General features: G+C 38.5%; 1 protein-coding gene across 3 annotated transcripts; it reads left to right on the top strand.

Annotated features, from left to right (window-relative positions):
* The first annotated feature begins 265 nt into the window (after positions 1–265).
* On the top strand, positions 266–27,812 carry ppm1aa (protein phosphatase, Mg2+/Mn2+ dependent, 1Aa). 3 transcript variants are annotated; one of them, XM_085392533.1, is made up of 6 exons: positions 266–661; positions 1,559–2,412; positions 2,513–2,630; positions 6,078–6,189; positions 6,310–6,367; positions 23,636–27,812. In XM_085392533.1, the coding sequence occupies exons 2-6, from the start codon at positions 1,576–1,578 to the stop codon at positions 23,669–23,671; spliced, it is 1,161 nt and encodes a 386-aa protein (XP_085248659.1). In that variant the 5' UTR covers positions 266–661; positions 1,559–1,575; the 3' UTR covers positions 23,672–27,812. The 3 variants fall into 3 exon arrangements, with proteins under 3 accessions (XP_085248659.1, XP_085248661.1, XP_085248660.1); XM_085392535.1 differs by having other exon boundaries at positions 27,514–27,807; XM_085392534.1 differs by lacking the exon at positions 23,636–27,812 and adding an exon at positions 14,359–19,499 and having other exon boundaries at positions 268–661.

The raw sequence follows: 27,812 nt of genomic DNA, 5'->3' as shown, positions 1-27,812 counted from the left end.
GACTGAAATTGCACAAGAAGCAGGAATTTGTGCAATAACGACATATTTTGACAGAAGCACTTATGCAGCACGTTTGCAGGATTGCACTGAATTAATTGTCATTTTGTACGGGCTTGTTTATATCAGATTTGGAAGCCCGTGTTGTGGTATACATGCTTTGCGAGCATGTTTCTATGTAGCAGCTGGAGCAGCCAGCCACAGATCTTTAGGAATGATGTCATGTTTTCGAATGCGCAACCTGCAACATCCGGGTCCTGTCTCCGTCGCTCCGTGCCGCTCAGGCTAACGTTAGCTAGCAAGTTGTCAGGCTGTCAAGTGGAGAGGCTGGGGCAGACGTTTCAGCTTCCCTTCCCCTGGCTTGGCCGCATAAACCACCGGCCACCCCCCAAAAAGCCACGAGAAAATCCGTTTGAATATTCTCGCCAGCTGAGATAATGTAATGCATCACGGACGTACGCAAAGAGGGATCTCCGCACCTACACAATTTATATGCACCGAATCTTGAGTGACGATTGCTCGCTGCTAACTGGCTAGCTACCTTAGCTAAACCGCCGTATACCCCCTAGTTTCGTCGGTGTACCCTCTCTGGTGCGAACTGCGGCCAGTCGGTCATCGTCCCTGTTGTATCTTCCGCTGGTGTCGACTAGTATTTTGGTATTTGGTAAGTCATTAAATGTTTACTTTGTAGCCAGCAGCTGTTGAGGAACATTGGGCAGCCGTAGTTCTTAGCTGTGTTAGCATGTAGCAATTAGCAAGGCCAAGGGCTTTGCCTGCCTCAATATTATATTAGCGCACCACGGCAGGGAGGGAGGCCTGTCAGTTAGCTGTGAGGGACAAGGGTCAAGGCCCGTAAGTAGGCTAGGCTGTTTGTTTATTTCAGTTGTAGTCGGTACTGGCTGCAGAGCAAAGTTTCTCACTAAACCCAGCAGCATTATTGAGCCTTAATAAACGTGACTATGGTGTAAAGTAGTTCATTACAGCGTTAGAGTTGGTTTTGACCGATTTTATGTCTTGTGATGGTTATCGAGTCTGCTAGCTGGGGCTAGCGCTACAGGCGTGTAGCTGCAACTCTTTACTACCCCAGGTAGCTAGTATGGTGAAGTGGTCTGCATTGCGGAGGTCACAGTGGTTTAGTGGACTATCAAAATGAAAGTAAATAACTTAAAACGTTTCGTTACATTTATTGGTAAACTCTAGACAGCCACTGGCCTGAGGGCGTTTCAGTCTGATCCACACCAGCAGTGTTCCTAATGTGTGGCCAAAATGTGCACACAAGTCTACTATTTTTAGACTAGTAGGGGCTGAACTCAACTCCAAGATGTTAATCTTTTGCCACAAATGGATCTAAGACGTGCTGTTAGTTTATTGATAGAATTGGTGCCTCTTTCTGGTTATTTCTTAGAAAACTATTTTTCAGAAAATTTGTCAGATTTGTACTCGTTTTATGTTTTCACATTGTCATAATTAGACAACATGTATTGTTTTAGTTTCCAAATTGGGGCTTTGATTGGACTGCACTTTCTTAATCAACGAATTTGTCATTTCTTTTGTGTTACAGGCTTTTAAAGGGACACAATGGGTGCATTTCTGGACAAACCAAAGATGGAAAAGTATAATTCCCATGGTGAAGGTAACAACCTGAGGTATGGGCTGAGCAGCATGCAGGGTTGGAGGGTTGAGATGGAGGATGCACACACAGCGGTAATTGGTCTGTCTCATGGTCTCGACCTGTGGTCATTCTTCGCTGTTTATGATGGGCATGCTGGCTCTCAGGTGGCCAAGTACTGCTGTGAGCACCTGCTGGAGCACATCACCAGCAACTCAGACTTCCAGAGTGCTCTTCAGGATGACCCCTGTGTGGACAGCGTGAAGAATGGTATCCGCACTGGGTTCTTGCAGATTGACGAACACATGCGAACCATCTCCGAGAAGAAGCACGGTGTGGACAGAAGTGGCTCCACTGCAGTGGGGGTAATGATTTCTCCAAGCCATATCTACTTCATCAACTGCGGCGACTCGCGTGGGCTCCTCAGCCGGGGTGGCACTGTGCACTTCTTCACACAGGATCACAAACCTAGCAACCCACTGGAAAAGGAAAGGATCCAGAACGCCGGTGGCTCAGTCATGATCCAGCGAGTTAATGGGTCCCTAGCAGTGTCCCGTGCTCTGGGAGACTTCGACTACAAATGCGTGCATGGAAAAGGCCCGACAGAGCAGCTTGTTTCTCCGGAGCCTGAAGTTTATGCAATAGAGAGAAGCGAGGGGGAAGATGAATTCATTATATTAGCTTGTGATGGCATCTGGGATGTCATGGCCAATGAAGAACTGTGTGACTTTGTGAGGTCAAGGCTAGAGGTTACGGATGATCTTGAAAAAGTCAGCAATGAAATTGTTGACACCTGCTTGTACAAGGTATACCATCAACAAACCCTCTTCTGACACTTTGTTGAACTGTTTGGTACAATGGTTGATTTACATAAATTCTTGTTTGTTATCTTTGATTTCTTTGCAGGGAAGCCGGGACAATATGAGTGTTGTGCTAGTCTGCTTTCCTGGGGCCCCAAAGGTATCTTCAGAAGCAGTGAAACGAGAAGCTGAGCTGGACAAATATCTGGAGGCCAGAGTAGAAGGTAGTAAAAGCACTTTTGGTTGACATTATTATAGAGTAAAACATCAAGTTTACAAATGCTCATATATCTTACTTATATTTAGAGGCAATGAAAAATGCAAAATCAAAGAGCAAAAACGGGAAGTGTTTTGTTTGTAATGTCTGTAGATTGGGTCTTAAATATCTGATATATTTAAGGTAGATATTTGAATCATACTGTATAATGAAGCATTGAAACACCAAATGAAGGACTTCAAATTCATTGATTACAGTGAGACTGCCATTGACATCTTAAGTTTATTTGCGCATCTTGCACATGTATCAATAAAACAATATCTTACTAGTGATGTCAAGTCTCTCAAATGCTGCCAGTGATCATCATTTCCTTTTTACCCCCTAATGTTCTGGAAGTATTCAACCTTTAGATTAAAAAAACAAAACCAAAAACCCCCCAAAAAACTTTTAAGTGTAAAACAGGGTGTGAAACTTCATGAAGGGTGTTGCTGACAGGTAAAGTAAGTTTTTCCCAGGCAAGATTTAAATTAACAGCCTGGTTTTCAACTGAAGATATTTTGCATGTTAAGCAGATGCTTTAACCACTACACTATGGAGAAACAAATGCATTTTTGAAAAGTTGGAAGTGGTGGAGGTTCATCTGATAATAGTTTAGTAAGTGATTTATGGTGTCCATAAAGATGATATCAAAAGGGCAACTATCAGTCCCTGTCTTTTTGCATCCACTACGGGGTGTTTGTGTGTGCAGATGGGGTCGAACAGAGTCAAAGGTGGCAGTGGCCTTGGTTGGCAACAGGGAGACTGTTGCCTGATACTTAAAACATACCAGGGGAGGAATTCTAAAATACCTGTAGTGCAAAGCACCTGCAGGAAACGGTAATCCAGCCATAGGATCAACTATGGAAACCTTGGGACTTTTACTAACTTTGAAATAGATTGTTGACTGAGGGCTCTCATTGTGTTGCCTTGACTATAAACTCAGTAATAACCTTGAGCTTTTAGACAGGGGTTAAAAATGCACAGCCACAAATTAAATAGGAGCGTCTGATTTATAACAAAGACAATAAAAAAAGATGAGTTTTGCAGTGAAAACAAATGCAAAAGAATAGTCAGTTTATCCAGTTATTTTGTTGTCACTGTCGGTGAAATTGCAGTCGAGATTCAAATTTGGTCCCAGTCCACCAATGTAGTATCCCAGTGGCAAGTAAAGGTAAAAAAACAGGCAAGTGCTGCCAGCTACACCATCACCATTGGTGTAGCACCTGTTGGCATGATTCCTGCCTGGGCTTATGTTGTTCTGTTTGAGCATCAGTTAATGCTTCATTACTATTTTGTAGAATTAAAAAAAAAAAGAAAAGTAGCAATTGCTGGTTGAGGTTATACCTGTTGTTGCGTCCCATTCATCGCGCAGGAACGGGTATTATAATAATAATAATAATAATAATAATAATAATAATAAAACCTGGATTTTAGGAAAATGCCTTGTACTTATTTCTTCTTCACTTTCCGGGCTACTGCCTAAAGGTTCTGTGAAAAGAAGCTGCTTTGGGTCATATAAGAAATCCCGGTAAAGTTTTGTACTCGCTAGCATAGTTACAACAGCTTTATACATTATTTACACAGGGCTTAGTTCTTCTCAACCTGACTAACCACTCAGCTAAAAAGGAACAAAAAAGGATAGATGTCTTTATCTTTTTTGTTTCACCTCCTGTTTTATCTGTCTTTGTTGCCTCCCCTGCTTTTCTGTGTTGTCTTGTGGCTTAGCAGCTGCATGTAGAGAAATTTTAGATGCGCTTAAAGCAAAACAAACTCCAAAGTAAATATCGTTACTGCCCATGTTACCAAATTTTAATGATAGCCTTTCAGTTTTAGATGGTAGAATGAACTTGTCTGGTTGCCAGTTGTTATATCTCTAATTAATACAGTGGGGCAAAAAAGAATGTGAAAAAAAAATCCATGAATTCACATGGTAGGATTTGTAAAGAATTTATTCGTAAATTAGGGTGGAAAATAAGTATTTGGTCACCTCAAACAAGGAAAATCTCTGGCTCTCACAGACCTGTAACGTCTTCTGTAAGAAGCTTTTCTGTCCCCCACTCGTTACCTGTATGAATGGCACCTGTTTGAAGGTGGAGGAAGAAGAATACTGAGTTGCATCCCAAGAACACCATACCTACTGTGAAGCATGGGGGTGGAAACATCATGCTATGGGGCTGTTTTTCTGCCAAGGGACAGGACAACTGATCCGTGTTAAGGACAGAATGAATGGGGCCATGTATCGTGAGATTTTGAGCCAAAACCTCCTTCCATCAGTGAGAACTTTGAAGCTGAAACGAGGCTGGGTCTTCCAACATGACAATGATCCAAAACACACCGCCCGGGCAACAAAGGAGTGGCTCTGTAAGAAGCATTTGAAAGTCCTGGAGTGGCCTAGCCAGTCTCCAGACCTCAACCCCATAGAAAATCTGTGGCGGGAGTTGAAAGTCCGTGTTGCTCGGCGACAGCCCCAAAACACCACTGCTCTCGAGAAGATCTGCATGGAGGAATGGGCCAAAATACCAGCTACTGTGTGTGCAAACCTGGTAAAGACCTATAGTAAACATTTGACCTCTGTTATTGCCAACAAAGGTTATGTTACAAAGTATTGAGTTGTATTTTTGTTATTGACCAAATACTTATTTTCCACCCTGATTTACGAATAAATTCTTTACAAATCCTACCATGTGGATTCATGGATTTTTTTTTTTCACATTCTGTCTCTCACAGTTGAAGTGTACCTCTGGTGCAAATTACTGACCTCTGTGCAAGTTCCCCCACCTAAAATGATGACAATCTGTGGCTGACTAAATACTTTTTTGCCCCACTGTATATCTTAACATGACGTAACTTTGTATTTCTGAAGAGTTACTTACATAGCTGTTACATTTGCTCCTTAAACAAAATTGACTGTGAATTCCTATAAGATGCTCATAAAGTCCAGGGCCAGTAATAATAAAAGATGATTGTCTTTTGTGGTTGATACCCTAGTAATGTCATTAACAGCAGAAGGCAGAGACAAACATAATTTATATTATATTATATTTATATTTTGTGCAAAGCTTAGGCTGAATGTAATAGATGAAAGTAGGCTTATTAAATTTTTTTCTACGCTTACTATTAAAAATAAGCATCAAAGTTAGCAATATTTTATTTAGTTGGGATGACCGTTTTGTGGCCTCTGTGTTACATCAGGGAAGAAGTATTACTATGACAAAGCTTTTATTTTACATATATTCACACTTAAACAGCTGTGATTTGGTCTAAATTGGACAATATTAATCTTGTTAGTTTGTTATCCTCCTTGTACACATGGATATATAATATTTTAATTGCTCATATCAATTGTGTATTTTTAGAAGTATTCTGGTGTTGTTTAAACAGAGCTGTAATCGAATCAAATTGTGTTTTCCAACAGAGATAATCAAAAAGCATGGGGATGAAGGTGTCCCGGATTTGGTCCATGTGATGCGGACGTTAGCATCTGAGAGCATCCCTAACCTTCCTCCTGGTGGGGAGCTGGCGAGCAAGTAAGTGATATTTGTGGTTAGAATGGAAACTATGCTATTGTGACACTGGGTGTCATATGTATATATTTTTTCATTTTGAATGAAAACTAGCATTGATTTTTTTTTTGCCTTCCCCCTCAGACGAAGTGTTATTGAAGCAGTGTACAACAAACTTATCCCGTATCGAAGTGATGACACAGTAAGTATTTTGCTTTAACTTCCTGCAGATGTGCTTTCTTTGAAGTATGCATGCTTTTGTTTTCTTTAAGCACACTTGTACTAATCCCATGCATGCTATAAATATTCAGAAAGGTAAAACAATGATATTGCCAAGAGATCTTTTTCAAAATGCAGTCAGGGGAGAAAAAAATATGGATTGACTCAAGCAGTTCAGACAATTGTCATCAATGTTTATCTTAACTAAAACCATGAGCTAATTTCACCAATTAATGCAACTGAACTAAAAAAGAAGTCACTAATAAGTGTGGCATAAAAATGGTCCTCTTCAAACTGATTCAAAATGAACATTTCTCATAAGTCCTTTTCATACAAACAGGACTCAGAGCTTTTGCCCCTGTCCACTCAGATATTGTGCCTTTTATCAAATAGGCTCATTGAGTCAGCTACACGTATTAGTGCACATCATCTTGTCCTTGACAGTAAAACTTGTCCTCTGGTTCCTGTATTTCATGTTTGTGTAAGGAAGGTTTTTTAATTACTTAATTTACTTTCACTGGTAATTTCTTCAAAAAAAAAAACAACCCTCAAACCTTTTGACTCACTTTTGCTAATTGATTAAATTGAGATTTGTTTTTCCAACCAGTTTACACAAAGATTTCTGTGTTCAGAGGGCACTAGGCTTCTTAGAAACTGTTACAGTCAACTTAAAGTGACATTCTACACTTTGTTCGTTCAAGCTTTTTTTTAAGGGAATAGATCACCTTTGGTGCTATTTGCACTTTAAGATCTTCACAACTTGTTATCATTGCAGTTGTATACAGATGTATTCAAAACTCAGGGAGGAAGATGTGAAGTTAACTTAGATTATTTACAAAATTACCCCCCACCCCCCGGGTACCCTCAATTACGAGTTTTCGCACCTCAATATTTATCGATAAAGATGTGGTTTAACAATCATTAGAACAGGTTCCACGTCATTTTAGAAATAGGCCTGAAATATGACAGAAACCAGTCATTTCAGAGAAGAGAAACAAGGGATACCGCCAGTAATGTTCCAAGGGGGACAAAGTTGATGAAGATAAAATCTGAGGTCTGTCCTGGCCTTCCAAAGACCGTCACTCCTTGTGTTAAGCAACTCTAATGTTGCTGTGTGTTGTTAGATTTGTTTGATAGATTGTAAAATTGTAATTATACCCATTTTAATATCTTGTCTTTTTTCATGTATGCCTATACTGATCAATTGTTGAGATGCAGCTAAACTACTGTAGCACTGCAAAATTTAATATGATTGGTCATAAAGAGTGCTGCATAGAATGGATTGAGAGTGGACCAGGTTAACTGCCCCATCATTTTATAACACAATGATTATACATTTACATAATTACACTGCCAAATGGCATGCTGGGTAGGGTTAGCTGGCTGGTAGCAAAATGGTCTGCTAGCACCTGAATAAACCTCTGTCACTACAGAACAGTGAGAAAATAGAGACATGATGAACCTATGGACTAAGTGACTCTTTGGAAACCTGTGCCAGGTTCATACTGTGACACTGCCAAATCTGATGGGAAAAAATACAGTGATACTAAACTTCAGCAGTAACTATAACACATTATTTCACACTTCTAAATATAATAAAGTCATATAGGCTTACGTGGAAGGTAATTTATTATGTCTTAAAGGAAAATATGCACTGTCAGCCACTTTATTAGGTACACCTGTTAATGTAAATGTCTAATCAGTCGCATGGCTGCAACTGAGCATTTATGAAATTGCAGATCTACTGTCATCTTCCCACACAATCATCTTCAAAGTTTACAGAGAATGGTCAGAGAGAAAATATGCGCACCAGTTTCTCTCAGTGAAAATGCATTGTCGATGCCAGAAATCAGAGGAGAATGAACTGATAAGAAGGTAACAGCAACTCAAAAAAACCCCCACTTAGGACAAAGGTGGCACCTCAAACCATGGCGCAGGTTTTCAACAGCAGTATGACCGCATACTGCTGTTGAAGACCTAAAGACCACACCATGTGCCACTCAAGTCAGCTAAGAATGGGTAACTGAAGCTTTAACTCACACAGGCTCACCAAAACTGGACAAAAATGTTGTCTGGTCTGATGATTCTCCTGCAACAATGTTGCAATAATCAGATGGTAGGTGAGAATTCAGCAATTTTAAAAAAACACGAAAGCAGGGATCTCTCCTGCTTTGTATCAACGATTCAGGCTGCTGCTGTTGACATAATGGTTTGGGGATATTTATTTGGCACCTTTTGGGTGCCTTAAGATGAACCCGAGCATTGTTTAAACACCACAGCCAGTTTAGCATTTTTACTGATGTCCACCGCTTTAATGACGGTAGTGTAGCCAGCAAGATAACGTATCATGTGAAAAAGCTCAAATAATCTCAAACTAGTTTCTTGAAGATGACAATCAGTTAACTGCATGCAAACAGCCTCCTGATTTATTTTTTTCTTTTTATGCTTTCATGTATTGAATTTGTTTCTGATATTCACACTGACTTTTTTTTTTTTTTTTTTTAAGATAAATTTCTTATCTAGAGAGATTTTTTATTATAGCTCATGTAGCTTATGTTCTTTGTTTAAGTCATCCTTGTGGTCGTGATCCAAACTGCTAATATTCAGTGTTTTTTTTAAAACATTTATTTTTTTGTTCAACAGCCATCAGTTTGAAGCTCTCAAAAAAAAAAAAATCCCGTCTCTTAATTTTTCATATACAGGCTAACTATGATTTGACTGAAAATTTTCACTGTTTGATGTCAACCTTTATGAAGACTAAGATCTGCAATTGAACATTCTAATATTATAAACTATAGCAAAATAAAATATAACAAAGTTTGAGGAGTTGAGTGTTCCATTAGGGCCTTTTAATTGAACCTGCTAGTAGTCATGTTAGAGAGTAAGGATGGTAAGGAAGTTTGTAATAATATCCTTGACAATATAGGAAAAAAAAATACAGAAGAGTGTTTTTATTGTTGCAGCAGGATCCAGGATCATGGTGCAACAATGGAGATATATAAAAAATATCTCATAGGACGCACCCTATGTGGTGGTTTTTATGAAAATTTTATGCAACATCAAGGATTTGCATGACTACATAAATACACATCAAATTCAGATAGTGTATTTTTATTATTTTATTAGTGTACACTGGAAATTGCGAGTTCAAAAATGTTATCTGTCGATGTTTCCAAAGTGCAACACGTAAGACACATTTGAAATGTGGTTTTATAGGACTATGAATTAAAGTTTCATGTAGTTCCTAACATACATGAGAAATAATTGTTTGGGCAATGTTTACCTTTGTCCATTTAAAGTGGACTAGTTGATGAGTCAAATATTTTTCTCTTGTTTTAAATGACTAGCAGATGAGTTGCCATGGATATCGTTAGTAAAAGCAATAACAAAACTGCTTAACACTTGCACAATAACTAAAGTAACTTAACCTTGAAACCCTTTAGGAGGCTGAATAATATTGCCATATAATTGACTTGAGTTGAATTGGTTGAGCTTTTTAGTCAGCTTCTTAAAGCCCTGCTTTTCCATTGAGAAACCCTAATCAGTGAATTCCATCCATCATTTTGCTCTTCCCGTCATATAGAGTGCAAATTAGAGGGTGCTCCAGTGATGCACGGTTGAGTCATTTGTTTACTTTTCGGTCACAAATTATGAGCTGTTAGCATCTCTTCCTCAAGTACCTTCATAGCCTGGTTGTATTCAACAGTGCTTCAAGTTATGAAACAAGTTTGGTGTTTCCAACTTTTAGTGGAAACTTTTTTCTTGTATGTTTTGCAGTGTACTTTGCAAAACATGGACGGCACAAAGGAGGTGGATGAAGTATGTTCTTTTTTTTTTATTATTTTTTTTATTTTTTACAAAATTGTCATCGGAGGCTGATGTGGACTTTTAGCTGTCAGCTGGTAGCTATGTTCTATTGTAATGCTAATGACTGTATCCGGATACGAAATTATCGCATTTAACTACTGCTGTTAGTTTCTTTGAATCCAAATCTGCACTTGTTTTATTTATTCATTTATTTTTTATTATTACTATATTGTGGTGCACAGCAGGGAGGATGATGGCAGACGAGCTATATGTCAGAGCTAGATCATGTGGGTAATTTTTGTAAACACTAACTGTAATAATAATAATAATGGCATTTTAAATAGCAGGGGAAATCTAATTTGAGACATCTTGTACTGCTTTTGGCATCCTCGAGGCATTTTTCTCATTTTCAGAAAAATTTCTGTATGGCTCACATAATTACCCAATTTTGTGTGGTTTTGCTAAGATAAAACCATATCAGAAAGCCGCCATTAGTAATATTGACAAAAATATAACGGCATAACAGACTTATTTAATACAGTAGTCACAATATATTCTTAGTGCATCATATCAATAAAGAAATGTGTAAAATCTAATAATTAACCCTTAAGTTTAAACATTTAAAAATAAAAGTTTAAAGAAAAATCAAATCTCTACATGTTATAAACAAAAGTGTGTGTATTGTACATATTTTTCCCCCCTGTAGGAACTTGGTCAGATTTCTCTTGAAGTGAAAGAAAAACATTTAGATTTTTTCAAAGTTCAAGGTCCCTTTGACCTTGCAAAACCTAATGGATCGTTCTGAAGAGGTCATTATATTCAAATGTAGTACTGTAATAGGATGACATCGTTACAACAAGTCAGTTTGTGAAACTTCTTCCTACTTATATAATTCACGATCAACTATTAGTCATATTATTAAAAAGTGAGAGCGTTTAGGAACAACAAAAACTCATCTATGAAGTGGCAGACTGCTTCATAACTGCAATGCAGTACTCTAGTTTTTCGTAGTAGATTACTTAAAATATTGCAATATCAGAAATGTGAATGGATAAATATTTTAATGGTACTCTTATCGGTATTGTGACCAAGTACTTTACCTGTACTCTAACTCGGCGGTCCCCAACCCCCGGGCCTCGGACCGGTACCGGTCCGTGAGTCGTTTGGTTCCGGGCTGCGAGAGTTGAGGCTCAGGTGTGAAATGTATGGTTTTCAGGGTTTTTATCGGTTTTCAGCGTTACTTTGTTATCGTTTTTATCTTTTAACTAAGTTTTCCTGGGTCTTTTCACGTGTGTTATGAATAAATCTTTTTTTTCGGTACCGGTACCAGTTTTATTTTGTTATATTTTTCCGCGACACCTTAAAGGCCGGTCTGTGAAAATATTGTCGGACATAAACCGGTCCGTGGCGCAAAAAAGGTTGGGGACCGTTGCTCTAACTAATTTTAGTGAAAACATTTGAACCATACAATTGGGCAATCAAAACACAGGCACACTAGAGTACACTAGGCACTAGAGTAGGGGTGTCAAAACATAGGGCCCAGATGGTCTCTAATCTGACCCACTGAATGAGATTTTTTTGAAAAGTGTGAAGGAGTGCATCGATTTTAAACTCAAGTGTATTTTCATAAGTTTTAAAGCCTTTTCTGTCAAAGTAATAGATAAACAATTAAATGACAGAAAAGTATTTGCTTTTCACTACCTACTGTAGAAATATCTCCTGTCTAGGCACTGAGCTAGCATACATTTTTCTGTAATTTTACACATTTGTTATGTAGCAAAACTGAAGCTTACTGTTGAAGGTGTGCTTCTTTTCCTCATATTAAGACTTCTCAGGGATTAAATGCGTTACATGTTGTTATACTGATAGAAAGAGGAGTTTCACTGGTCTGGCCCACTTTAGTTAAGGGATGTCGAACCCATTTTACATTACAAAACACTTTGATCCTCACAGTCAGTGTGCTGTGTTTCGTTCGTATCTTATGTACTTTCAGTAGATGTTTTAGCAGACTGCCCTTGTTTCTTATCTTAGATGCATAGAGCTTTCCACACTTGTTGCACTCATTATGTGGTGCAGCGCAGCGGCTTGTGTGTATTGCGCAATGCTGCAGCCCACGCCACTCACATACATACTGCAAGGGGGACAAAAGTATATTGTATGAATGCATAGTGGAAGAATGTTTTAATCGTATCGCAAATAAGAAATGGAGCTAGTGGTATAAAATGTGGAAGGCTACACTATAGCCATCACCTGTGATAAATGGGAAAACCAGCAGAGTAGAAACTAACATTAGAGCTTATCATCTTTCATGATTGAGATTCGTTTAATGGCAGTGTTGCTCACTAAATTTGGCAGATGTTACTTCCATTAGCGAAGAAGACATTCATAAATGAAGTCCTAGCTTTGATTTTAGATTAGTTTTAAACTTTGATTAGGATTCTTAGAAGTTCCATAATTTGCATCAGTATTGTGATGTTGTAAAGTGAATCTTCCTCAGTTGAAGTTTAACTTGACCCATAGCAACAACAGGACAACAAGCTGGCCTTATAAACCAAAATCACATATGACACTTGTCAGCCATATCAGTAATGAATTTTCTGTGAAGATTTTATATTGTTATTTTATGTACTTGATACTTTTTACTAGAGATGGACCGATCCGATATTACGTATCGGTATCGGTCCGATACTGACCTAAATTACTGGATCGGATATCAGAGAAAAATAAAAAATGTAATCCGATCCATTAAATATCACGAAAGCACCTCACAAAACTTGCAACACGCCGTAACTCACCTCAGAACGTTAGCACGTCAGAGCAGTATGCATCACGTGATAGAGCGGCTGTGGCATGCGGGACCTGTCGGTGGTCTGGATAGCATTTGGAGCTTCGCTAGCAACCCAGCATTTCATCTCCGACAAAGTTATCCCGAGAGAAGTAAAGCAAGTGTGTAAGTCCATCTCTGAATGTAAAGCATTCCTGCGTTAAGCTTAACAAGCGATATATGGAGCGACTGCCTCTCCTGCTGCTACTTCAATCATGAAACTGCTTAACGATCAGCTGATCAGCTTTTCTGTCGTGAGTCCGTGTCTCTAGTTTGTTTTTGGCCCACTTTGCACCAGAAAGAGTAAACCAGCAGCTGAACAACAGCAGCACGTTTAAGCTTGATCAGCTATTGTTAGAATGTATTTAATATTACTTTCTACTCCAGGATCTTTTTCTACGTAGCTGACGCTGGTAACTGTGCAGGGGCGGATCTAGCAAAGTTTAGCCAGGGGGGCCGATAGGGCATTAACAGGGAAAAGGGGGCACAAAGACATACTTTTCTTTCTTATTCTCATTTAAAATGTCTAGCTTTTAATAAATAATTATCTGACACCCAAAGTTTTAATTTGATGTAAAATGAATAGAAGTCAATTACTGTATATAGTAACTATTAAGTCTAATATATATACCCTAGTAAGCTATAGTACTTTTTCCTTTGGGAAGGTACCATCTGTGCAGTCTGCAATTTTGTTGAAGAAAGATGTTGAATCTATTTAATATTTCTTGAAAAATAATTGATTTCTGTGCATTTTTTTTTCACACTGCATCAAATTAAGGTTGATTACGTCGATTAAGCATCATGAGGTGGAGCGTGAGGGGTGGTTCCCTATTTTTTTATTTTTTTATTTTTGTTGTTGCTGGGAGTTGGAACCCTATTAGTTAGGTTGCTTAATATTTATGCTAAGTACTCTTTAAAATACCAGAATAGGGAGGATGGTGTAGGTTTAAGTTTATTAGATTGATCAGTATTGCTGAACTATGAAATATTTTTTTTTGCATACAGGTATAACAGAATAGCTTTAGTGTAGTTGTTGTTTTAAACTTGAGTATGAACTTATACAAAATGCAGCAAGATATTTAAAAAACAGTTTTGTTGATTAAAAAACACTATATTGGATTCATATCGGTATCGGCAGATATCCAAATTTATGATATCGGTATCGGTATCGGACATAAAAAAGTGGTATCGTGCCATCTCTACTTTTTACATATCTTTTATTTCACTGTAATTATATTGGCATCAATTTTTACATATCTCTATGCACTCTTGGTCTTATGGAGTTCTGATGGATGTAAAGCCAGAGTCTGAAGGGTTTTTCCGTCCTCTCCTCTCTTATCAAGGACTCTGCATCCACAGACGACATGTGGTAACACAACCTCCTACCACTAACACAGCATAGAGTTTACAAACCACCATCCTCTCAAGACCCACAGCAGCTCAGCTCAGCAGTCACTCTCCGTCACTCTGAGCTTTTGGTTTCTAAGAAGGGAATTTCATGGGAGGCGGAGGAGGAAGAGGAGATGCATGCACACAAACCTGGAACAGTGCAGCACCGGTCCACTCTGGAGTTCAGGATCCCCGCTGTCTTGTCTCCCCTTTATGTTCACCCACCTAAATATTCTCCTCTAAAGTAATCCATAACAAGTGAGTCCACAAAGTTTTCTTCCATTTTGTTAAATAATCAGCTTCAGTAGTAAGATTCCCCCCACCTTTTTTTTCCCTTTCTGTTTTTTTTTTTTGTTTTTGCTGTAATTAATTTGATTCACATTTCCTTGTGTGTATTTGTATATTTCTGTTTTTGTGAAGTGCAATTGTCCTGTACAAACAGCCTGTATTTAATGCAGCTTGATTTTAAGTTAAAAAATGAAAGAAATGGAAAAAGAGAACCTTTTATGCACTATCTGCCTTTTCCTGCTCTTCTGGAATTCTAACAAATGTCTATTCAGTGAATATTATCGCTTGTCCTCCAGGCACAATGTCTCTGCGCTTTTATTTCTCTCTTTTTTTTTTCTTCTTTTTTTTCCTCCTCCTCCAATTAGTCTATGCTCCTTTTAAGAAACGGGTAAATTGTATAGTTGACAGCACAGTAAGCTCTATATCAAACCATTTGAGTCCTAATTATTTTCCCCTGTGCTTTTTTTTTTTTTTTTGTTTTAATTATATTTTACTTTTGTAAGTAGTTTTCTGTACATGCTCAAATAATAATGGCAAGGTGTTTCTCAATCAAGTATGAAGTGGAATTTTATTTTTCTTCAATTTTGAGAGGTATCTGATGGGTCCCATGTTAACGTGTTTGTCTGTAGATACTTGCAAGCGTGCTTGGGTGTTTGTGTGCACATGTGTTGGTAAAATGCAGATTTGGATGTGCAGCTCAGATTTCAATTTGGCATGGTGTTTTGGTCAAACTAGGCTGGAGTTTAAAAGAAGTGCTCTCCCCTTACTTGTTTTCAGCCCCCTCCCCCCCTTTTTTCCCCAGCCAGTGTTTCATATCAGCTCAACACAGGCTTCATTATTTCTAATTCCAAACACCATTGGACAACAGAGTTTACATCTTACCCTGTTTGATTTTAAAATGTATCTATCAGAACCTGAGATGAAACTAGTAATTCAGTTGAAATGTTTGGAGGTTATTCAGGTTTACACATCCCATCGTGTCATATTTAAATATCAATTTGTAAATGTAGATGAATACCAGTGACCACTGTGGGTGCCATATTTGTTTCTTTTCTTTTTAAATTACACCTTCAGCTTTAGTCAGCCTATGCCAAGCCCCCCATTAGATGCAGTTTTTGTATGTGTTGCAAATATGTTTGAGCTTCTTCATTTTACATCTGATTAAGATCTGTTTGTTGTGAACAGTTTAAGCACTGAACAAAATTTTGCATTGGCAATTTGAAAATAGAAGAAACTGCTGGCTCTAAAACTTACGAGGCTTTCTTTTGGGCATTCAGAACAAGAACAAATCTGCTAACAAAGCTTTCTTGTTGTGCGGCACCTTTTTTATTCCCATTAGTTTCTTCTCCAGTTTAAAAACTCTCACCACGACACTGCAAGGCACAGCACAATACAGTTTGCTGCTATTGTGTTAGATCTGTGGGTTAACACCCTCGCTCCACTCCCCTGTAAAGATAGTCGCTGAATAAATCTGTATTTAACACACATAGTTGATATATTTCTCGAAGAGAAATAGTTTTATTTCAAATTTATTTTCTGGCATTTTGTGTGTGTGTGTTGCATTGTTGGAAACCTATGTATGTGTGTATATATTTTCAGCTTAAATTTTTAAGGAATAAATCATTGCTTGAGCTAGGTATTTTTTTTTTCTTCTTGTTTGTCTTCAGGTGGTTGGTTAAATGTTTGTGTTTGACCAAGTTTTCCATTTAATCCATTTGGTGTTCCTGTGATTAATACTGAATGGTTCCAAATATATGAAATACAAAGTAATTATGTACTAAATTTATACTCCTTGATTTATCATGATGACAATCCTAACCATTTCAGTACATTTAGATTTGGCTAATTATTAAGAGTGGGAAAAAGACTAACTTTGATAATAATCCTAAGCTACTTTCTAATGTGCTTAATGTGGCAAATAATGCCAAAGAACCCCGAGGTTTTACAAAGCCCGCTTCACAAGTAAAACTAGCTATAAATATTTACTTATTGGACTAACTGTAGTTTATTTTTCTTAGTTTTGGTTGGTTGCTTTTTAAAGGTGCTCTGTGGAGTTTATGATCATTGGTTGAAAAGAAATCTATAAGCAGGTCCTCGCACTGCAAGTGCACACTTTAGAGGGAAAAAAAGTGCAAGAAATGTCCTTGAGGTGATGTGAAATGCACTTTTGCTGACTGCAGGGGGCAGTAATTTGTATATCAACAAGTGGTGTCATAGTAATGTGACATAATGGCCCTTTCACATAGAAATTTGCATTCGTTTATGCTTGTGGCCAAGTGAATGGCCTGAAATTTGTGTTTCGCTGATCGCTGCACACCCTGTAATTCTGCAGGGTTTTTTTTTGTGTTTTGTTTTTATCGTGTGGAACAGGCAAGTTTTCCTTCGCTGCATTTTGCCTGTCGCGTAGGGAATTGTGCAAACAACAATATCCGAGTGCAGCTGTGATGCTGTCGCACATGTGAAGGGCCTTTTAGAGTGCCAAAGAACCATTAAAATACTCCAAAACCAGATGATGATTTTAGGGAATGAAGCCTAGGAAAATATGATTTTATGAAAAAGTTTGATAGGCCTTAAAGCAAAAATGAATTTGCTAAGACGTGTTGAATGTACGTTTACTGAGAGACTCCATAGTGTACCTTTAACCAGTAATCCTACAAAAGTATGACAACCATCAAAAGATTTGCTGAAGTGGCAGCTAACTCAAGTAGGAAATCTGTGTGTTTGCATGAAGATGTGGTTTCACTGAATGTTCTTTCCCTTTATTAAAATCAAGTTGCAACAAAAGACAAACAGCAGAGTAAAAATGTTTCATTTCCATCTTTTTGGTTTTAAAATTAAGAGTTGTATTTCTGCTAGTATGATACCATAATACTTGTAAACCTGCTGTACTCAGTTGAAAATACTTCAATTTATTCAGTGGATTTTTTTTTTTTTTTTTTTTTTTTTTTTTTGTGTGTGGAGCAGCTCATATTTAATCTGTAAGCTATTTATTTTGCTCTGCATAGCTTGTATTTTTTTTAAGTGCACTAAGTGTCTCTTACCTAACAACCGTCAGCACCCAACTGCTTGTTGCAATCCTGGTAGGTATTTCTAACTTTGGTAATTTTCTCTTCAAGCCTAGCGATGAACAAACATTTTTCTTTGTATGTTGAGACAGTTGACAAAACTCATGCCCCTGTGTTTTCACATGAATAATTTAAAGCTAATGTCGTGGCCCTTCCTTAAATTTTGCTTGTTATCCACTTCCTACAGTAGAAATGCACCTTTCAATATTCAGAATAGCTGTAGCTGAAATGTTGTGAGATACTAAGAGTGGCCCGTCTATAATTTGTCCTCATGTGCATGTTTTCAGTGATTGCAAATTTCCATTGCACCCCTGTTATTTCCCCCAAAACCTGAACAAAAATTATTCCAAGCATATATTGTTTTTTATTTTTCCATTACCTTAAATACCTCGTGATCTCAATAGTAAGTGTTTTTGTCTTTAGTTCAGCAGTTACTTTTAATTAGAGCCTTTCCTTATTGTTTTTTTTTCCCTAGAGCCCATTACTTTAACACTGGTCTGTTTGATTGGTATAAGGTTATACTCATGTACAGTATTTGCCTGAATTGTGCTGATGTTAACAAATAAGAGTAACGATTGAAGAAACTACTGGAAAAGACAACCTGTTTTAGTAAGTAGGAACACTATCGGCCTTGTCCTGTAAAGCTCCCCCTCAACCCCAGCCAATGCCCTCAAACACTCACCCGTGTAATTTCAGCTTCTCGTGCACTTGTGTGATGCTCACTTAGCTCAAATCTGTAATTGTATTGAGTTCAGGGTTTTAAACATGTGAGGTGTGTGAGAAAATAAGTGTGACTATACATGACGAGTCATATGCACTGATCCTCTATATAATCAGCTTTTGTTTTCTTCTTTTCAGAAAATTGTTATTGTATTAAAAAAAAAAAAGATTATAGAGCTATTTACAGAGTTACTTTCGTTGCCTGGAATGCATCCTGTATATTCTTGTACAGAGGATTACCTGGCAGAAGCTGAAGAGATTTTAAAAGCTTGCGCCCTCTTGTGCATATTTATGTACCTCAGTTGTGGCGTTTACTGTGTGACCCTTAGTGGTGGTGGTTTATTCGTCCCCTTACAGGACGTGCTGAGCCTCGCTTCGACCTTTTTTTTTCTCTCTCTTTTCTTTTTTTTTTTCTCAGCTCATAAATAAGCTCACCGATTTGCCTTACCCAAACTCACATTGCCCCCCTAAAGTACTTGTCCAACAAAACACTACGAGGAGAAGTAATGCTGCTAACATTACACTCTCAGAAAATGAAATCTGTCCATTTTAAGGTACTTAAGCTATCAGCAAAGTGACTTTGCCAGGTTGTCACCAGTTAGAACTTTTCAACCTTTGCGGGTTTGTTTGGTTTTTCTTCTCTCCATGTTACTGTATCAAATCTGTGTCATGAAAGCTTATTTAATTTCCACTGCAGATGATGTCATACTTTCAACAAATGCAAGTGTTTTAACATGGTAACCTCGTAAGCATTCAAAATGTGCATACATACATTAATGTCTGCTCTATTTATGATTACATTCAAGAATAGCTTTAGAGTGCTGTAGTTAAGTATTGTCAGTGTTGATTCAAATGCTTCTCAGAGGCCTCTGTGAGTGATTTTACAAAGTTCAATAACTGTATATTTTGTATTATGTTCTAGCTCCAAAGGAATGGCGGGAAAAAAAAGAAATGTGTTTAAAAAAAAAAAAGAAAAGGAAAAAAAAGCTTTGCTCCCTGAACTAAATTGTTCTATTTGTGTTGTCGATTGAACAAATTGCATTCCTTGCTTGTGAATAGATGCATTTTTCTCCCTGCTGCTCAAATCCCCCCCCCACCTATCTCCCTCCCTCCTTTCTTTCATTTTTTAGCCTTTGAAGTTTGAATAAAATTTCTAGTTTGCAGAATGTATTACTAAATAAATGGGTTGTCATCTTGTACCTCTCATTTAATCACTTTTATCTGTCGGGGCCTGTTGTCCGAATGACACGTTCTCTGCAGTTAGATTATGTAACGCCAAACATTTTATTAAAAGCTGTCTCAGCTGTGAAAGTGAAGGGTTACAGGAAAAATCGGGAACAACATGCTTAATAAAAGAAAATCAGATGAGTTCATCATTTTTTTTCTTTTTTCTGTGTCCATGAAACCCAGTGTTTTCCTCATCCAGATGTGAGATGCCTTCACAACAGCTGTATGTGTTGTTCATCTGGATTCTCTGAATATTGCCTGGTATTTATTTATTTTAGGAAAATCTAATCCTTAGCTCTGTCAAAGTGTAATGACAGTGTACATTCAACTTAATGCCTCAGTTTGTGTATTGCTACATGCTTTGAGCTGTGATCTCCGAAGCACAAGGATGTCGCAGACTGGCAGTGTCAAAGTTGTTCCTTTCTCAACGCCTTTTCTGCCGGGGTGTGGTGAGAGCAGCATGTACTATGAGGGGCTTGATCTCAGAGAATGGCCAGGCCAGTCCACGACAACTGGGATTAAGAACTGCGGGAGGGATTACTTTAAATGTCAACATAATGTCAGGAGCTGTGCTAGAAGGTCAAACGTTCAAATGGTGCTCAGTGGCAAGCAGTTAATAGATCAGGCACAATTTGGATTGTTGTGGCTCCTGTGATGAATTGACTAGAATGCTTAAACAAGGTAGAACATGCTTCCCAAATAATATCCATAGAAGGAAGAACTATTAATATTTTGTCTAAATGATTGTTATGAGAAAGACAGAATATGATTTCTAATTTCTAGACTTTTCCAGTGCCATAGATAAATTAGATCCTTTAGAAAGTACAGTACAATGCAAAACAATGTCCTAATCAGAGTGCCAACTAGCCAGAGGGGGGCAGTGTTAATAACCAAGACTGATTAGAGAGGCCAGCAGAAACACTTAAAACTGTGATGCACAGTTCTCTGAAATCTGATTGATTAAAAACCGTGTTTATTCAGTGATTGTATTTTTAAAATGTTTTTAAGCAGAATTTAATGCTGGGAGGTTTAAAGGTTTAACTAGAAACTAGGAGCAGATGTATAATCCAAATATCAGCAATAGACACTGCAGGTTATTGGTAGGGTTGCAGAAGCTTATTGTGGTGCTCCTTTTAAATTTGTAGAATGAAATCTGTCCTCCCGACATGAGGAAAAGCAGCTGATACCTCTGCAGCAAAAGTGGCAACGAGAGCTCTGATACGCACTTGTTTTTAAGCATGTGCATTCCTCTCAGAGAGCCGTTTGAACTGCACAAAATGTGACTCATTAGATCTCGGGCCACCTGTGCACCCATAATGAATCACGCTGCCCTTGTATTCCTCCACATCAAAAAAAGCGGCCGCTGCGACAGAGGCCATCATCAAATGGAGCTGGCTCGTCATCTGCCTGCCATTGTTGAGCGCATGTCATGCTCTGCTTCTCATGGCGGAAAAACCCATCAGAGCTTGACTAATGCAGCCATGCAGACGCAGCAGTAAGAGGTGGGGGTGGTAGGGCGCACTGCATACTGTGTGTGCATGGTCTCTGCACTGAGGTCACTGAGCTCCACATTTGTTAATTTGCTTCAGAGTGCACTCAAATCAGACTTTTTCTTCTTTTTTCCCAGGGCTGCTCAGTATAAAAATTTCAATGCAAAATTTTGTGTAATTTAAGCACAGAAAGGAAAGTGAGAAAATAGAGTATTGTTTTATCACAGTCTACAATATTTGGTATCTGTTCTCCAAACCCGCTGCTTCTCCCCCACCCGCCATGCTTTCCTTCTCCATTTCCTCTTTCTGTGAGTGCTCTTGTTGCCCGAGGTCAGTTTGTCACGGAGAACACAAGCTTTTCTCACTTGGACGCAGCGATTCAATGATTGGTGTGTACAAACAATCATATCAGGCAGGGATGACATGCACCCTCCTCTCTCCTACAGACATGGAATATGTCCTTCCTGCTCTCTGTGCTACTGTCTGTCTCTTACTCACACTCTGTGGGAGTGACTGTCCCCTGCATGAGATGGGTTACACAAGCCTCTGCCTTGGGAATCCCGGTCCTGCTCATTATCCTTCGCCCCTGAGACACAGCTCATTGTAAATTAGGACATCAAATCGGGCTCGTTAAAGAGCCACAGATACACTCATTAGCATTGGCACCTTTCCTCTTTAGTGCCTGTATCAGCATTCGCTCCCACCACCTTATATCCTGTTATTCCCTCGCGCTGACTGGAAGGTTTAGGATTAATGTCAGTTCTAGCCAACGGGTTAGCACAGTTGTGCTTCAGATATGGGACTGACTGATCGATGGTGGCGGGAAGCTGTGGAATTTGTTGACAGCTGCCAACTATCCCCACCACTTCTATTCATATTTCATTGTGTGGAAGGGGAGGGGGAAAAAAAAAACCTGTCTCAGAATAACTCGTCTGGCAAGTGGCTGACTAGTTGTTTCACAGCTACAAGGGATTAGCAAAATGACTGAGACATCTCGAACCTTGCAAAAGATGCCTAGTTGGTTGATTTGTCAACATTTTTGCTGATTTTGAGCAAAAAAATGACCATGACTTGGATGCGTATTTGCTTTATGTATAGGTGAAAGTGACTCTTCTCTTTGGCGTCATGCTCTGTATCAGTTTGTGCACTTACATAAGGATACACATGCCCAGCCTCCAACATGCAGGTGGCAGCAGCCGCACGGCAACAAAGGCAGTGAAGAGGAAGGCCGCTTGTGTTTAACAATTTTGTTAAACTTGAAGGATGCAGACAGTGTATTTTGGTAAGTAAAACACATTTTATTTATTTAGATTAAAAAAAGCAGCAGAAGGAGAGCTCCACAGTCTTGTAGACTACATGCCATGCTGACTTTACAGTATTACCATACCTGCATCTAATCAAAGTTACACTGATGTAATGCAACTTACTTTTTTTAATCTAATGTTTTAAATTGGGAATTTGTAAAAATGTCCTCCACAGGCAGCATTTTCAATGCCAACGATCAAAAACGGCAAACTTGGGGACCTCTTCTGATTTTAGAAGGAAAATGTTGCATTTCAAGAGCCCACATGGGCTCGTGTCCAATGAGATAGACACCTGCCTTGGCATGGTTGGTTGGCTGCAGGACTGGAAGACTCCAACAGCTTGGAAAAATGTGTTTGATTGGCAGGCAAGTGAAGTGCAACAATTGATGGCATTTGACCGTGAGCATGAGGGAACAATGAAATGAAATGAGTGGAGACTTGGGACAGGCCCTAATGAGCCATCTTCGCCTTAGTGGTGTTGCAACCATGGATGTCCTGGTTTCTTTGCTGATGTCTGTTCCTCTTTAGATGTGATGATTTATGCAAAATGAGTGTATCAGGTAGTGGGCTTGTCTCACAGAAGCAAACCATGCATCTTCAAATAGACCAACATGGAATGGAAACTTTCAGATATGGGGAGCAAAATTATAGACCTGACAGGAGCAAATATAATAGCTTGTCCTGAACTTCCATCAGTCTTGTGTCAATCCATACCAGCCACACTCCATGTGTGTAAGACCCAACTGCTCTTTACTGTGAAAATATGTCAGCATGATTCATATCAAACATTTGTTCTTTTTGTACCTGACTGGAGATTTTCTCATATCCAGCATGCTCTCCTATCTGTCATTGAGCTGCAGTAAGATAGAAATCTGAGCATGCGGTTCTTGTCATCATGCTGTCTCAGTGGGTCCTCAATGATTAATTGCTTAAAAGAAGAAGAAGAAAGAAACAGATAATGTCACAAGGATTTAGTCTCTTTTTCATACATTTTCCCCATCTCCTCTGCATGCTGTCTGACCTCTGGTAGCATGCAGCCAGTGGGTGATTGAGTCATCCCTCTTGCATGTCGTCACTTCACTTCATCCGTGTCTATAAACTTCACCTCATCTTCATCCTGCTCTTCTCCTCCCCCAGGACCCAGTCATCCTCCTCTTCCGTGGTTTCAGCTAAAATGAGGGCTAATCAGAACATGTCAAGCAAGCATTAGTTGCCACGCATTTGTCGATCACTGTAATTATCCACCCTCACTAAATAATTTATTTAATGTGGTTTACATCTCCAAAACACAAGTAGTCATTCATCGTTTCACTCCCGGCGTGTTCAGCGTCCAGTCTTTTCAAACTGTTATGTAAGTATAATTTTAAATACAGTATAAGACAAAGATGGAAATTCATAAGTTATTATGGAGGGGTTTTAACTTAATATGTCTACAGACCAACTATTTTAACAACATAGCTGGAAAAGAAATCCACACAAAACCGATTTAGTAACGTGTTAAAGGTGTGTGTGATGACTGTTTTACTCTTGTAGTCTGCAAATCATGAAAAAAAAGCTGTCATTCAAACTCTATTATTGAGTTCTCTGTTATCACACTACAGGAACATTTTCTACAAAACAGACATTGCAGGTATGCAAGGACACTTCAGAGGCCTAAGGCTCAGATAAAGGCAGTTGAGCTGTATGAACCTGTGAAATTCAGTTCACAGGTTTTAATGAAATTATAAAAGACAGCATCATCAGGGCCAGCCAGACTAAGGGAAACACCTGAAGTGGTTTAGTTTTGTCTTCTTTTCTAGAAAACATCTCATAACAAGTTTTAAGACAAAACTGAGTAATATGAATAAGGCTATAAAGGTATATATAAATATATGTCCTGCCAGTTTATAGAGGTGCAGAGGTGGTGATTGATTTATTGCAACCATTTTTTCCAGGGTGAAATGACTGTACAGCATACTTCTTTAATGACTTTAACAAAATAAGGATTGCGTGCACAAGTCTGAAATTATTTTGGACTTTCTCTAATTCACATACAGTCAAATTGTAAACAAAGAGGCTCAAATATATACATACACCCATCTTTAATAACTGGTGCTGAAAATTCTGTGATGCCTTTCTTTAGTATTCAGAATCGACTAGAGCTGGTTCTTTCTCTTTGCCAACATAAAATGATTTGTTTGACAGCACTCATCGGATTGATCATAATTCAGAGCAGTGAGAACGTCCAAGCAACTCTGTGAAGATCTAAAATAGAGAATTTACATATGTTGGGAAGGTCTCTTGGAGCTATTTCTAAACAACTGGCGATTCCAGGATCATCAATTAAATAGTTTTATATAAGTACAAGTTATTCACATATGTCACTGACACAAACCAGCCAAGGTTTGGAGGAAAATTCAATCAATCACCCTCAGATGAGAATAAATTGGTTAGGACCTTCAGGAACAACGAAGGAACCAACAAAGCTCAAGCCTGTCATGAATTGAAATATGTGGAAACACCAGCATCACTGTCTACAGTGAACCGCGTTTTACATCACCTGTACTGAAAGGGTGCTGACCAAGAAAGAAGCTCCTGCTCCAAAACCTTCAAGCTAAACTCTAATTTGTAGCTGCCCACGTGAAAAAGCCAAACGCCTTCTGGAGGAAATTTTTGTGATCAGATAAGATGAAAATTGAGCTATTTGTATAAATCACCAGGTAAATGTTTATAGGAGTAAAGGTGAGGCTTTCAACCATAAAAACTCTGTACCAGCTATCAAGCATATAAGTGATAGCATCATGCTCTGGTGCTGTTTTGATGCCAGTGGTGCTGGAACATTGTGCAGAGTTGATGGAATAATGAAGCAAGCAGTACTACCTTCAAATTTTTCAACTTCAACTCAACAGGTAGACAGTGTAGTGTTCCAACAGGTCAGTGATCCCAGAAATATATCAAAACTGGTTTTGTAATGGATAAAGCAGCCTAGCATTAGCAGCCTAGTTTCTGGAATGGCCTTTCCAAATTCCAGGCTCACCCAATTGAAAATTTCTGTACTATGCCTAAATCCAGCTCCATCTCCGAAAACTAACGAATTTAAATAAACTCTGCTATTTCTGCCAAGAGGAGTGGTCAAATATCCTGCCCGGATTATGCCAGAAGCTTGTTGATGGCTACAAAAACCATCTGATCAAGGTGCAGCTTGCTAAGGAATATTTAACCAAATATTACTGCAAATGTGCTTATATATTTGAACCTATATGTGAAATTTTGACCGCAGGTGTATTAGAGAGATACACCTGGTGTCAAACTTGTACACCCAATTCTTGTTTTTTAAAGTCACTAAAGATATATGCTGTACAGTTATTCCACCTGGAAAAACAACAGCTCAAGGAAACCATTAAAGCACAAAATTACCATAACATTCATCCCTCTGATGAGTCTGTGTAAACTTCTGACCACAACTGTATCTGGCTCTTGAAGTATTGCCCCTAGTTGCAGCTACTAAACTGTAAAACTCCTCTTAGTTTGCTGCTAAATGGTTTATTTTTGGTGCTTTTGCCTTTGCATACAAGTTTTGTTTCTGATTAGCTTAGTCAGGATTTTTTCCCCCCTTTACATCATGGACTAGAAGTAGTAAATCCCATTTTTAAAGGAACCAGGCCAGTAAATGGAGTCACAGCAGTAATATTCACTGTAAGTCTACAAAGCAGCAGGGTCAACTCTTGCAGCTTTTCCACTGGACCAGTGTTGACAAGTCACTGTTTCTATGCCAACAGTGTATTCAGCGAAGGTGATTTTGAAATTGCCTTCATGTTGAATGTTAACAGGCGTTTATAGGGGCTTTATGTTTTAAAGCCCTAAATACATGTTGCTGATAGAGAGGAATCACATGAGCTGTACAACCCCTGGCAAAAATGATGCAATCAACACACTTAGAAGATGCTCACTTGACTGTTTTTACTATTAACGACTAAACAAATCACAAAACTGTTCCTTTTTTGATCAATAACTGAACATTCTTGATGCATGAAATTTACTCTGAATAAATTTAGTTATTTTAGTTAATGACACATTTTTCCCCAAATCCAGTAAATGAAAAACAGTCGGAACATCTTTTAATCTTTTTTATCTAAAACAAATATAGACAAATCTAAATCTGCAAAATAGTCTGCAGTTAAAAGAGAGTGTTTGCAGACCACAGTGAGTTGTTGCGCTTGATGTAATGAAAGGAAGCATGGCTCTAACAAGAGAGCTGTCAGTTGAAACAATGGAAATGATTATACAAGTCTTTCAAGAAGGAAATCCAGCATGTTGGTTTAGCCATTCAGCTTTGTCTAAAATGGTGAGAAATGGTGAGCAAGTAGATTAATTTGATGTTGGGGTGAAAAAAAAATTGAATCCCGGAAATTGAACTTTGTTGCAGCCATTCAGGGTTTTATGGTGGGTGGGCAAATTCACTATTCTTCAATTTCCACCTTGAATTTTTACTGAAGTTGAGATCTGGACTGTTTGCTGGCCGTGTTATTGAGCCGTTATGCCTTTCCTGATGAAAAGCTTTAAGGCTTTTTGCTCAGGGAAATGAGAAAAATGTCCAAAATGTAATTGTCCATCTGTGCATTTACTGTAGAGGTAAAGCTTGCCATCTCCTCTGGAACTTTAGCTAACGTGACCCCGTAGCATAAACGAGTAGAGGAGAATCTGTTTGTTTGCGCTTACATCTTTTATATGTGTGAAATTTCCAGATATATATTTTATAGCCTTTCAATTTAGTTTCTGCTTGGTCCAAATGTTAAACACGGCTGACTGGGAGTAGTCAACATATTTTGCAATACTCTGTGCTCCTGTTGGGGGCATGCTTCCTTTAAAGCAATCAGGTGCAACAGCTCAGCGAGGTCCGCCATCGCAGACTATTTTGCATATTTTGATTTGTGGAGGTTTGTTTTAATAAAGCATATTTCCTCTACCTAACCTTGCTAGGGTTTGTGCTTCTCATTTTTTCTTGGTCCATCATTAAACTTCACCTCAATCAACAGTGGTGCTGAGCTAAGTTGCTGATTTAAAGGCTGAATCTTTCCTGAGCGACGGACCCAAGCACTTCTGTTCCTGCTTGTACGACCACAGATCATTTAACCAACACAGCCTATGGATCAGCACTTAAATCCAAAGCTTAAAGCTGTACTGTACTTTATTGAACTATGTTGTATCTTCTGGTCAAAATCAAGGCCTGAAGATCTGATAGGAACAAATCACAGTCACATAATGTTCTGTCTGAATCTGTGTCCATAATTAAAACCTTGAACTGTTGCTCTCCATCGTGTGTTGTGTTCTGTTG

The sequence above is a fragment of the Rhamphochromis longiceps genome, linkage group LG19 (genome assembly GCF_057381845.1).
Source record: "Rhamphochromis longiceps isolate RC_006_pf linkage group LG19, R_longiceps_female_GT1.1, whole genome shotgun sequence".
Lineage (NCBI taxonomy): Eukaryota > Metazoa > Chordata > Actinopteri > Cichliformes > Cichlidae > Rhamphochromis > Rhamphochromis longiceps.
This window is presented reverse-complemented; position numbering and strand designations above follow the sequence as displayed.